Source organism: Pagrus pagrus (assembly GCF_965226575.1).
Source record: "Pagrus pagrus genome assembly, chromosome: 1".
In the NCBI taxonomy this organism is placed as follows: Eukaryota; Metazoa; Chordata; class Actinopteri; order Spariformes; family Sparidae; genus Pagrus; species Pagrus pagrus.
Window position 1 is genome coordinate 3,604,869 of NC_140185.1, and position 14,761 is coordinate 3,619,629.

The 14,761-nt window shown below is 39.0% G+C and overlaps 1 protein-coding gene across 1 annotated transcript in view; it reads left to right on the forward strand.

Annotated features, from left to right (window-relative positions):
- LOC311257956 (neural-cadherin) overlaps nucleotides 1-14,761 on the forward strand; it is a 316,443-nt gene that overhangs the window by 150,328 nt on the left and 151,354 nt on the right. Inside the window, exons 13-15 of the mRNA XM_084353949.1 lie at nucleotides 2,471-2,720; nucleotides 8,610-8,737; nucleotides 8,900-9,086. Coding sequence (XP_084210075.1) covers nucleotides 2,471-2,720; nucleotides 8,610-8,737; nucleotides 8,900-9,086 — 565 coding nt within the window. The remainder of the gene's footprint in view (nucleotides 1-2,470; nucleotides 2,721-8,609; nucleotides 8,738-8,899; nucleotides 9,087-14,761) is intronic.

Sequence of the window (14,761 nt, forward strand, 5' to 3'; positions counted from 1 at the left end):
GAGTATTTGTTCAATCTTAACATGTAACAACAGGCAAGTCATATTTATGTATATAACATTTTACAAACAAGGGGCCAGTTGTGGCCTAAAGGGTAGAGACACAGACCTGCAGCTGGTTCAATCCCCAGACTAGCTGGATATATGTGGGCAGGGAAAGTGGAAAAGCAGTGCTTGCCCCTTCCACATTAGCACCACATAGGTGCCATTGTTTTAAAAGAAAAGAAACTGCCTTAATTAAACCAAGACACAGTATGCACTAGAGCAAAACTTGATCATATAACATGAAATAAATTAGATTAAAAGGCAAAGGCAAAATTAAATAGAAATCCACAAAGTAATAGTAATAAATCAAAGATACAGTTATAATGCTCAGTAAGCGCTCCAATACAAAAATGTATCCACACTCAGACAGGCACTCACAAATGACGTACAACTGAAATGTAAACAATTTAGCCAACTCTTACAGAAAAATTTTTTCAGTGCAAGCATATGGACATGTACACACATTTTTATACTTCCTGAAAACATTTTCAGTGCTGTTGTACTGGTTGAGTTACAGTCTTAAATGATAAGGTACATTTGATTGACATATTTGCTTAAAAGCTAGGCTCAACGAGGCGCTGCTTAGTGTTTTGCTCCACGCTGGACTCAATTGCGGCAAATATTTGGCAAATGTCAGTATGCACATATTAACATCACTGAAGTTTAAATCATTTTCCTAAAAACCTGGTGGCTACATGTGAACAATGTTAAGAGTACAGACACTTAAACGACGTAGTAATAAAACCTGAGATTGAACCTATTTTGTCCACAAAACATTTTCAGTTTTGTCTCAATGTGATGATTCGGATTTGGGATTTAAGTTTACAAACATTCCCTGTAAATTTGTCATCTATTGAATCAAAGGACAAGCAGTAGCCTTCAGCCATAGGATGCACTCATACAGGTCAGCTCAGCAAGGTGAAAGTACAGCACATTTAACAGTAAAAATTGTTTCAACATAAAAATACAACAGACAGTATGGTTGTTGTGTTTTATCACTGCTCTTTTCTCTCTGTTAATCAATGGTGAGCAACAAAAGAATGCAACTGTGTAACAAACGTGAGGAAAGCCAGTGGAGCTACAGGTCTAGGAATCATAGCTGTATAGAAATGCAGACATTCCAAAACATTCAGTAGATTTGATGAGGGATAATAACTTGTGCAGTTCCTGTCAAATGCATTTTGTTATTCATAGGCATTGCCTTTCCAAGCCACTAACTAATCGACAGTATTTTCAAGGGTCTTTTGAAAGAAATTACGTTTTTGATTAATATTTTAAACCAAAAGATTGAAAAGAAAAGACAGAGAAGAGTACTTGACACGAGAATATCTGTGTGTGAACATGTCAATGTGTTTGTGAGAGATGCTCAGAGAGAGAGGCAGAAAATGAGAATGCGTGGTCTCTCAGTTCAGTGTATTAATCGAGATGGCAGTTCAGTGTTGATTTGACTGTTATGCAAAGATGCAATTACTCTCAGCAGGTTGTAATAGCTCTCCCGTAGAAATTTGAGGTTTTTATGACCTTAATCAGCACATACAGTAGTCAAGCATGTTTACCATTTCTGCATGCCTAACACGGTTTCTCATTATTTCAGCTGGGGTGCTTTGCAGGTTGAATGGATTCAGCTAGGTCACCCATAGGCAAGCCGCATCACGTCCAAGATGGCATTTTTGATTTTAATTGGGGTGTATATGGCATCAGCTCTGAGTAGCCTTTCCTTATTAGTTAAGGGAATGAAAAGTGCATCCCACAAGACTTCAGTGTGTTGTTGTCTAGTCGAACATTTTTAGACTTACTGCATTAATATTACATTGGTCATTATAATGGGCTGTAAAAGACTTTTTCTCCATTTCTGATGATCATTCTCACTATTTAAAATGCACAGTTCCATTTAAGCTGAACAGCACTTGTCCCCATTTCCTTTCCCTTCCGCAGGATCATTTCTGACATTCAGCAATTTTTCTAGCTTTCAAAATTTCTAGTTGGAAACATGTTTCAGTTGTGTTTGTTTGGTCATCTATCACTTACACCAGAAAGTGATCACAGGTGACTACATGTATTCCAAAAGTGATAACAGCTATATTTACAAGTAACTGCCCATTTCTACATGACCAAGTGTATGTCCATATGTTAGCATGGACATAGGACAAACCTATCTACTTCTGAGAGATTATTTTGTGTCTGAACATTTCTTCAGTTATCTGGTAAGATGGCCTCCCTGAGTAGCTATCATCTGTGGTGTTACATCACCTACAACAACTAACAATCAAGTGAGTTGTAGAGACCATGGGGTTGCATTCAGACTAGTACTGGCTGTAGAGCATTACTAAAAGTCTGACATTGGTATCCAGGCTAATGTATATATATATATATATATATATATATATATATATATATATCGAAATGTCCCTTTCTTTGTTCCAAACAGACTATTAAAGCCACCTCCCCTCTTGGGGATCCCAGGGTAACTTACAACTTGGAGGATGGCATGGTCCCAGAGACCAACATGCCGGTCCGATTCTACTTGACCCCCAACCGAGAGGATGGTTCAGCCTCCATCCTGGTGGCAGAGCCCCTGGACTACGAGACCACCAGGAACTTCATGCTGCGTGTTCGAGCTCAGAATGTAGCAGCTGTACCATTGGCGGCCTTCACCATGGTGTATGTCAATGTCACAGGTGAGCCTTGTTTAAATTATTTTTTTGGTTTTAGTTGAATTTGTTTGACAATCCCCAAATGGAATTGTTTTCTTTGAAGTATGTTTTCATTCCTCCTCTTTACCTTACATTGTCTCCGAACACCATCGTGTTCCTGTGTAATAGTTTTGCGATCAATCTGAGTCATGTTTACATACATTATGTTTTCTTGACACTTGTCATTTTCTGTTACCATGAAACATATTATCCTTGCTCGGTGAGCAGGGCTGTTTTACTGTGCTAGTGTGAAGCAAAAAACATACTATAATCATGGGTGTGTGATTGATTTCCTCTCATACTTTAAATCGAGAGTATAGGCTCAGAGGAAGAGGACAAAAGTCATACAAAGATGCACAACATGTACTGGGGTTGAGCACAGATTATTTAGAGGAAGCCCAGAAGTTTAGTGAGGGAATAAAACTGTTGTTGTGGGTCATTGTGTAATAAAACTCATTGCAGAACACTGATTAGCAGTATGGCTATTTAAGGTTGTAGGAACAGAGGAACAATTGGGTGTTTGATGATTCATTTTTTGATAGCTTAGCTATGAACTAATGGAACAATATAAAAGATTGTACTTGATTATTTAGCAAGATGGACTTTATGGACTTCAAGTCAAGAGCGACATCAAGCAGTTCATACATTTCAAAAGTGCAATCCTAAACCTTAAACTGACCGATCCAGTATCACACGCAACCATGTAATAGACCTGTCCTTCTTCTGTGTTACTGTTGTATGTGTCCTGTCCTACGCATGAAAGTCACACAGTCTCATTCTGCAGTCAACTTAGCAATAATTATGATTGTCCAGCTACGCTTAAGATAGCTACTTGCTAAAACAATAATCAGTGACGATTGACTTCCCACAGGATTTAAACCCTAGTCAATTGGACTTTGTGCTACGTACAATATGTCTTTGCTCCCGTCATCCCATTAATTAATCCCATTTAATAAAAAGCATTTGGTTTTAACTTTGCTATTCTACATTTTGAGTTCCACATTCCATGTTTCCCTTATCTTATTTACAGTGCCATTTATAATGTTATCTTTACAAATGCTGTTAGTTTGAGCATTTCCATTTCAGCTTTTGCATCTTAAATGTTATCATTGTTCATTGTTGTTAAAATTATCATTTTACATTTTAAATTTGCTTTTTCAATGTCCTTTTTGTTTTAAATGTATTTATGATGATGATTATGATTTGTGTTGTAAAATAATCTTTTTTAATTTCATTGATTTCACTTTTAGTATTCTATCTGGACCAAAAAATATCGTCCATACTGAGGATGCTCTGAGCACTCTGAAACTGGAACTGTGAATTTCTGAACAACCATTTCTGACTGAATGTTTTAATGCACCATATTTATAGTTAAACAATGCTAATGGTAGCTCTTAATTATTAACCAATGTCATATAGTTAATGAAGTAACACACCCAAATTGGATAAAGAAACAAGAGATCTGGGCATTTCTCTGCCACTATGCAAGTAAAGCACCCTAACCCTAACCCTTCACTTGATCTTGGGAAAGATTACATGTTTCTACCTGCACATGCAGAAGGCTTGTTGCACTTGTGACAACGAACATTGTCCTGCTCGCGTGCAGGCTGAGAGAGCTGCTCGCAGAGGCAGAGATATCTCCTCTGGAGTGAAAGCAGTGAAAATACAGCAAATACTGCAGCACCCAATAAGAACATTGAATGAATGTTTCAAATCTGAGTTTCAACTCATCTGAGTTTCAACTCACCCGGCTCCCTTTCAAAAGTATTGTTTCCAGCCCCCCCTGACATTAACTTAACATCTCCTGGGTGGCGGTATCACCCACGTTGAGAAGCACTGATTTAGTGAATCGGCAGGTGTATTAAACACTTTGGCGTGGGGCTGGGCTGTACTGACATACATTTTCAACCTCATTCCCTAATGTGTTTGGATTCACGACAGTAAACATTAAACTGTGCTCATTGTTTTTTATTCTGATCCTCAATATTAAACAGTGTCACTGTATTGGCTCTCTCTAAACTGTTTGTACAACACAGCAGTTGTTCTAAAAGTGAGGCTGTTGAGAGAGAAAGAATCAAAAGCATTAGGGACGAGCAGAAAGGTCAGTCGTATCTTAGTGCTCTCGTTCTGATTTTCCATTTGGAGTCATTAGAATCTTGGATTCCAAAGCTACACAAATCCAAATCATTTGCAGAGCTCACCAGCTGTTATCAGTGTGATGAGTGCAAGAATGCAACTTACATGCTTAACCTTACTACTCTTCTGAAAAGGAGTCGGAGTTTAATTCTGTGTTGTCTGTCATCCTTTGCTGAGAATATAGGCTTTCATCTCTCTATGATTATCTGCCATGCCTCTTATTATAGTACGGTGCTTCTGAATATCATGATTTTAGTCCGGTGTCACTCTATTTCAGTTGATGTTCAGTCTGTGTTAACCAGGCTTAAGTTGCCATCATCATTGCTAAATACGGTGGTGTTTGCTGGCCCCTGACCTTGCTCCTCAAAATAATTCCCCAGACTCTCCTGCATTTAATCCCCTTGCAACATGCAGCCACGCACATACACACACGTACGCATACCCCATTCCATCGAATTGGTCTTAATCCAGTGAGAAATAATTAATTCACACAGACCCTCTCCCTTCTCTTGCCTCCTGTCCCTTTCCTAACTTCCCCTTCTCTTCTTTTCACATACCCTTCCTCCCTCGTATCTGTCTTAATAAGAAAGCTCCTTGACTCCTCCAGAGGCAGTGCAGCTGAAGGAGGGAGGGAGGTCTGTAATGGATTTAAGGCCCCATTTTTAATTCATAGATTAAGACATTTGCTCCAAAGAAAGGGAAGGAAAAAATGGCACATGAGGCAGCCTTAGATTTAATGTGTTGCTCTATTCAAGTCATTTCTGTAATGTCATTGGCCTCAAATCAACTATGGTAAAATTTGGCTTCTGCTATTCAGGCAAAGTTAAGAGTTCATGTTCTGTGTCACTGGGTCCTGGTGCTACCTGCTTTATCTTTCTATAGCATGTAACTTCTTGTCATGGTTCAAGGTAATTGATATTACAAATGTTGTGTCCAACATTGATTGGTGTAATGCATGTTTTGAGCCACATCTTGACACCAACATGGTCTTGGAAATATAACTACAACAGCAAAAATTGCAAAAATTTGCAATGTCAGTTTTCAGAGCTACAGTAAATGCATTGACCAAGACAAGTCAGTAGGCTGGTGAGGGAGTCACAGTGGTACTAATAACGACCACTTCCTTTCTTCTCCCAAGACTGTATTGCTTAAAAACACACTGCTAAATTAAATGTTGAAAACTAGGGTGCACTATTATCATATCCTCTCTCATAGCCAGATCTTAAAATTATACAAATGGGATATAGATTCACACCTTTTTTCCACTAGCTGCTGTCTTGCTTCTTGATGAAGGTCCAGGATGCTACATCAACATGGCAATATCAGAAGGAGGACTGAAGCTTCTCTGACAGCCAATGATAAATCAACAATAATGAGACTTGATATTTATTGCCAGTTGTTTTCTTTAAAAAGCCTTTTAGAAGGTTTCAGCAGAAATAAATGTGTTGATCTTAAAAGGAAATTCTACAGTATCAGCACTAAGGTGATTAGTTAAACAGCCCTGTATGAAAACAATGAAAAGGGCTGTGTTGGTGGGGGTTTGTTGCCTCAGGTACCAGTGAATCAATTTGATCCAGGATGATCAGTTTGAGCTACAGATCAAAGAGTTTAAAGGTTTATCAGGTGACAAAACACTGCTTAGCAGTTAATAAGACTGTGAGGCAGGTATTAAAAAAGAATAACAAAGGCCAATATTTTAATTTAGTTATCCAAATTACTGGTATGAGAAATTGTAACATAAGTGTGAAACTATTGATTAAAGAAATTGCTTAATTTGCATCCCTAACCTTTATTTACGTTGAACTTCATCAATCAATCAACAGTTACAGAGTGCTAGTCCACACACTCACACACACACACACACACACACACACACACACAAACACACACACACATATGCACAAGAATTTTACAATTTCAATAGAAGATTATAAAATTAAGTTTCAAATTTGAATAAAGAAATAGCCTTGATCTAAGCAGCACTGGATTAGGTTCAGCGGTGCAGTGAAGCAGGGGATTCAGAATCAGAATTCCTTTATTAGTCCCGCAAACGGAGAAATTTGCGCGTCACAGCATATAACAATAAGCAATAATAATAGTAAAAAATAAACAATATAATAAAAAGTTAAGAAATAGAATTGTATATACATAATATGTACAAATATAAACAGTGTAATTATAGACAGTGTGGCCAGTGTATTGTTGTTATTAATAAATAATAAATGAGTATGAAAATTGCCCAGTTAGTGCAAACCAAAATGACAAATGAGTTATGTATACATTCATATTAGATTCATCTAATAGTGCACAACAGCAATTAGTAGGCTAAAGTCAATCACATCACGAATTGCTTCCAAATAAAGCACATTTCAGTCATAATAATATTGTGAATATTAGTTAAAAACCTATTCTTTGGGGTGGGGTGGGGAGGCGCTGAAGGTGAGGTTTGCCCAGGGTGTCATGCAAGATGGGACCGCCACTGGAGAAGAAGTCTGTTTCGTTGCATTGGAGCTAAAATGGTAGAATAATCACTGTTTGTTTTGAGACAACCTGCAAAGTTTCTAAAAGCTTTTTATCATCACATCTGAAGAGTTGGGTTACAGAATAGGGGGTTTAGAGATCATAAATGAACGAGGATTTCAAACCATCAAGGGCTTTAAAAGTAATTAACAGGATCTTAAATTGAATTCTAAAATGCAGTGGAAGTCAATGCGGTGCTGGACTGGAGATAAATGCTCTGTGCATTTGGAGATTCCCAGAAACCATGCTTTTGCACAACCATTTAGACATGTGAAAAAAGAGGTGAAACAATCTAGATTTTGGTCTTTTTTTTGCCCAGGCAATGGTAATCTAATTTTAGCAGCATTCAGCATTCATTAGTTGCAGAAAGCAGGAAATAGTCAGGGACCAAACCAGAACAAACAGACGTATTGCCAAACATCAGAAGACAATAGACAGTAACTCCTTGAACATCTTTTTTAGCATTGTTGGTGGCAGAACATCTAGATTAGATGAGGCTGATGGATGGGTGGTTGAAAGGATTAATTTAGTTAACAATGATTTTGATAAGCATGAATACCTAAAGATGTCATTTTGTCCTAATTAGGAAAAAAAAGAGAAATAGAATTATTGGCTGAGGATTGTTATGAATGGCAATACAAGGGTTACAATAGTTGTAACAAATTTCTAAGAAACTAGTATCTGAGCTAAGTGTCTATTAACATTAATTTAAACATGTTTCCATGTTTGCTGCCATTTAAGTCTGGTGAGACAGAGGCAATCATGGACAAATAAGTGTTTTATTCCAAAAGGTACTAATTGTCAGCAACAGAAGTTAACTGAATAGCAGCTAAATTATATGCATGGGCTGGAAAATGTGGCTAAACTTTGTTGCCAGACTGAGAAGAGTGCAGTTGTATCCACGATTATGCTGAAATGAGCTTTACATGAATCTGTTTGCAGAATAAAAGTTTCCACGTGGTATAAAACGTATAAAACAAAACAACATACGTATCTGTCTATCAATAACTGTACTACCAAAAACCACTTGTTGCTAATAAGCAGGTATGGAGAATGGGGAGATTGATGTTACCACCTAGTGCTGCAGGCGATTTGGGCTTTGTAGAGAAGCAATCAATTATCTAAAATCTTTCCATCAAATCCACCAGACATATAGCAAAAATACAATTTTGGCGTATCCTAAACACACTCTCTCTTCCTTCCCTTTTCCTTCTGTAGATGTGAATGACAACGTCCCATTTTTCACTTCCTCCATCTACGAGGCCTCCGTAACTGAAGGGGCAGATTCAGGAACTTTGGTTTTCCAGGTGTCAGCCAATGACCTTGACTTGGGTCTCAATGGCAAGGTGAAAACAGACTCACACATGGACACACACATTGGTTAAACTGTTAACATTGCTCTTAGGATGGTCAGTGCAGAGGGATGTTAACAACTCAGTTCCTTTTTAACTGTGTTTTATCACCTGACCCTCTGATAATTGTGTCTGCTCCAATCTCCCACTGTCCAGATCTCCTACTCCTTGCTAGAGGATCGCAGTGGTGACCACCAGTATTTCCGTATCGATCCAGAGCTTGGATCCATCTATACACAGACTGTGTTTGACCGCGAGACCAAAAGCTCCTATCTGTTGGAGGTTCAGTCAGTGGATGGCTGGGAGTCAGCACGGCCCGGCAAACATGGGCAGCCCAACTCTGGTAAGTGAGACTGACACTACACTGAACAGCCTACGACTGAGCTGATGTTGATGTTCTGATTGCTAGGGCGTTTTTGCAGTTTGTCTTGTTTTGTTACATGTTGTGCCTGAGTGTTAAGAACAGTAATTGGAAAAGCTGTCATGAAGTAGCTTGGAAGAACTGTTACTGTGCTCTAGCTCAGTCAGTGATAAAGATACGCTGCAGCACGTAGAGGTGAACCTGTAAGTTGTGACTTTAAAACAGAGAAGACATTTAATATTTCAAATTCCAGCAACAGGTTTTTACCTGTACTGGCGAGTATGCATCCTTGGTGACTTAGTGCCTCCAATATCTTGCAGCTCCACTATCTACAAGGGTTTGCTCCCTTTCACCTTTCGTCTGTCTGGCAATTGACATTCTGCCTTATCCCACAGTTGTTGGATGTGGCTGAGGTCAGAATTCTTTCACACCAAACTTTGGAAAACCACTGGACCTGTTTTTGTTAATGGTGTTATTGTCATCCTCATGTTCACTCTTGGAACAGGAAAAGGCCTTCATCAAACCATTTCTAAAAAGTTGGAAGCACAGTATTGATCCCACAAAGCAACACATTGCTATGAACATAAGGATGAAAATATAGAATAGTTACCATTGGACATTACACATGTAACTAGTTTTCTTTTAAAAATAAAACGTATCTAACGAAACAGAACCCCCGTCCCTCTCTAAATAGGACAGGTTTTGCTACATATCTGACTTTATGACTTATATTAAATATTTTACTGTGCTTTTCTGTTTTTTAAACTTGTATTAAATGTTTTAATGACTGCAGACACAATGTGGGTTCTGTGGTAATTGTTGTTGTCATAGTAATTTTTCGTTGGGAAAATGGCTACAGACTGTTATTTATGTAACACCCAACAGACACATTCAGACACAGTGTTCTCTTGACATGACAGTGTTTCACCTACATACAAATAGCGGCGGTGTGCCGCGCCGTTGCCCTGTGCCGTTGCCCTGTGCCGTTGCCCTGTGCCGTTGCTCTGCGCCACTGCTGTTAAAGTCTGACTGCAACTGCTGAGGAGGAGGAAGGGGAGAGAGGAGAGCGTAGAGGGCAGCGTTTGATTTCTGACGTTATATCATTTTGCACTATGGCGCTTCATATCTCGGTCAACTAACACACCTGCGATTAATAGCGAATAAAACAAAGGAACAGAGAGGAGTGGACTCCGTCTCAAAACTTTAGAGACCAAAGTTAAAAACATGTCTCGCTACTGACGCTTCATATCCAGACCAATTCACACACGAGTAAAGCATTCAGCAAATAAACGATGAACTTAAGACGTCCCTGATTATGTCAGCTCAACAATATCAGGTAAATGTCAACACTTGAAGCAAGCAATGCTGAACATGGAGTCAGGACCATTCCTGCAGAATAATGACGCCTCACGCGAGCATCGCAAAGTAATGTTACAGCAAATGCAGTCATTTGTTGGGAAATGTGAGTAAACACTAAAATCTGAAATAAACAACATTTGGTGGATCCATGTTGATATGAAGACAGTATGTATTCTACATGATCCGACTGTTTTCTTCATCCTGGCTCCGGGCCTTCCTCTTCACGAGGGGCACCGTGCCACGACCACTGTCAATCAACGATGATCGACAGATTCCCTCAGAGATATTAAAGGATAACTACCGTTTTTTACAACCTGGACCTTATTTCCAGCAAAATATATGATCATTTACTCACCCAGATAACTTTGGTGTCATTCGGCGTCGTTCGGACGAAATTAGATCCAGTGTAGCGCCGATATATCCATATAATGCGAGTGACAGGGCATCGACACACAGCCTCTATATAACGCATTATCTGCCACGAAACTAGTTCATTTCACCAATATTTTGTTACGATACACTAGTGCTATTCCCCTCTGAGTCCGGGCTCGTCTATTGTCAACATCCGGGGTCTGTAGGTTGCCCTACTACCTCTGACCTGGAAGATGTCGTCTCTGAGCTGCGCGCGCACCCACGACAGCCGGCTTTTTAAACCTGTAGCTGCTACTGCTAGTTTGACCCCGGATGTTGATAACGGACGAGCCCGGACTCAGAGGGGAATAGCGCTAGCATATCGTAACAAAATATTGGTGAAATGAACTAGTTTCGTGGCAGATAATGCGTTATATAGAGGCTGTGTGTCGGTGCCCCGTCACTCGCATTATATGGATATATCGGCGCTACACCGGATCTAATTTCGTCCGAACGACTCCAAATGACACCAAAGTTATCTGGGTGAGTAAATGACCATATATTTTGCTAGAAATAAGGTCCAGGTTGTAAAAAACGGTAGTTATCTATTATTTAGACAGGATTCATAAAAGATAGACGATCCCCCAACCTGTAATAATGATTTGTCTCCCCAGTATGTCACTGTAAACACAACTACCAGTTTTTCAGTATTAATGTAGTTTTTCTTATCTGGCTGGGTGTTGGAGTGTTTGAGTGACACCACTACATTTGGTGTCCTCTTCAAGTTGCTCTTGAGTTTAAAAGACTGGCTCATCACACCTCATATGTACTTTATGTACTCCGCTGCCAGCAGACACATAGAATCCTCCTGGATGGCACACTTTGCAAACGTACAAAAACAAAAAACAAAAAGAAAAAATGGGTGCGTTTGACACCTCTGCTGCTACTTTCTCCTAGGGGAAACACTGCATGATTATGCAAAACAGTTAGTTGCAGACTGGTTTACACCTGTCAAACCAAGCATTGTGAATGGTATTCTTATCCTTCTGTGTCACTGCTTGGCCCTAGGAATTCTAATGCTAATGTTTGCATCTACTTATATCAAATCTTGCAGGGAAGAAATTTGACGAACAGACTTGTTGAAAACATAATATTCTTTGACTGTACCACATTGAAAGTCACTGAGCTCTTTAGTACAACCGATTCTTCTGCAAATGTTTGTAAATTAAAATTGCATGGAGGTTTTATGGACTTGTTTGCATTGACTACAGCAACTGAACCCTCTAATTGGAAGGGCTGATACTAGCATACTTTTCAGTCATATGATGTACTGTATCAAGTAAAAGTGCAGCGGCTTCAATTAAAATTGATTGAAACAGTTGCTACCAATCCAACGTGCACATTAAAAATATGATAAAAGTCAAAATGCATGTAAAGACAGATTTTTTCATGTCAATGTGTTTTTTATTTAGTTTTTACATGAAAATGCAAACAGATTGTTGATATTAGAGTTGATATCCAGTTGACATAATGATGGTGGTTGCTGTTCTACTGACTGAAAAAGAGAACAAGCACAAAGGGGAGAGAGCTGCAGACAGCTGCTCTGTAGACTTCATTTAAGGCTCCAAGTCTTTATTGAAGGCAGCAATAATGTCTGTTTTCCTCTCTCAGTCTCTTACCCACATCTGCTCATCTCTCCCTACTGCAGGACCAAAGGCCATCTTTCTCTGTCAGTCTGTCTCTCTTGCTCCCTCTCTTCCTCCGTCTACCTATTTCTCTCTCATTTGCTGCCAGATGAAATGCATACATGCTCGGATGGTAGAATAGAGAGACACGAAGAAATGAACAGATGTTGAGACAGATGGGTAGATGGAGAGAGGTGTTGAAGAAACAGCAAGACAGACCAAGATATATTTTTAATAAATATGATCATAGATAATTAATGGATCCTCTCTCTAGGTTTGTCTCACTATCACATTTGTGGCAACGTAAACAGAAGTTAAATATTCAGCAGAGCAGAGACTGAGAGACTGCACCGATGCTGTGGGAGTTATTTTAGTTAATTTATTTTTTTCTGTGTTATGAATATTGAATGAGGTGGTATGAAGAAGGATTGGTGACAGGCAAGTTAAAACATACTTTACAAGGATGTTCACACTCACAACTGCATGTTATTGCAACTGTGGTCAATTTCTGATTTAATGATTTCCACAGGGAAAGTGTTGTGTGACTGAATTTTACCCAACGATAACCAATGAAACATATCTCACCACATGTTGTTGTGCCACTGACCTCAAAACTCCATCTTGAGTCAGGCTGAAGGACGTTAAAAAAAATACAGAAATGATATCAGCATACTAGGATAGCATGTTGTTGGTGCTGTTAACAAGAAGGCAAAATATCAAAATGTCCCCTGAGTCCAGGATAACATGGAGATTACATTCCCTCATCCAAAGATTCAAAAGAATCCATTTTAAAACTAGAAGCGCACTCGGAGAGCCTGGACCTTCACCAATGCAAATAGTCCACTCTTCTATTATATTCAAATCTGCAAGCGCAACCACTATAAATGTTGGAAAATATTTCCAAAACTCAGAAAAGTTGAAATATTTATTTTTTTAATATATTTGGTGGAGTGGCAGACAATTCACATTAGGATGAGACTAAGATTATAATTATCCGTTAACATGAGTTCACATTTCCATAGCCACATCTACGTTTGAGTTACAATTACGGAGATGTTGCAACTGTTTTTACAGAAACCACTCTCCTCGAGTGCTCCATCCAACAACTAGTAACATTTTCGTGCAGTTATCGAGTCAGGAAAGGAACAAACGCAAATTTTAAGGGTACGGGCAGACTTGATAATTACTGCGAACGGACACTGCTGGCTGACCCAAAATATGATGAAACCACCAAAATAAACAGCAAATCTCTCCCTTATACCTGTGATAATCTTGGCATAAATTATATAGTAACGAAAAGACACAGATGGTTGAGTTTATCACCATATATTAATAGACAACAAATTAAATTGCGTCCGACCCGAACGCACACACCAACCAACCAAAGGAAGGGAGGCACACTCCAATACAAACAACAAACATTTGGCAAAAAACTTCACATTACCCCCAAAAGCCCCCTCAGTTCAAACCCCAATGTAAATTGTCCATGAAAGAATAAGTCCCAAAAGAAAACTACCAAAATAAAACTACCTTTGACAGGTGGAAAAGTGGCGAGTTGCCGTAAGTCTTAAAGGACAAACAAGAAAACCCATGCAAAGCTCACCCCAGCCCGTTTGGCAACAGGATCGTGGCCAAGCAGTAATCCAGTGTCATTTAATCCCTTTGATTCCCGTTGGATTCCTTCTTTAGAGATCACCAAACATCTAGCTGGCCACGCCTTTCAAACTCCGACTGTTTCCACCTGCGCGTCATCTCCTCTCGCGACCTTTCCCCTTTCCTCCATTCATCACATTTGGTTAAAAGTAAAAATAATAATAACAGTCCATATTAATAACCCATGTACTTATCATTTAACAAAGTAAATGAATGTAAAAAATGATTAATGCAATCGCTTCATGATTCAGATCTGCTCCAAAATAGTGTTTTTTACATGGCACATGCATGCTGCACCATTCCACCAAGTTTCATCAAAATCTGGCCTGTGGTTTTCCATATTTCTGCTGACAAACCAATAAACTGAGCCAAAGACATAACCTCCTCAGCAGAGGTAATAATGAAAGAATTGATATAAATCAGATTTATCCCCTGACACACACTAAATCAATGGCTGACTTTCTTCCTCGTATTTAGCTTATTTTTGTTACACATGACTGATCTCAAAGCAAGAAATGCTTTTTGCTGTGGTATTCACAGAGAGACTGCATTTAGAATATTTGAACACCCACAGTTGTATAAAGCAGCACTGAGCAGCACAGTTATTAC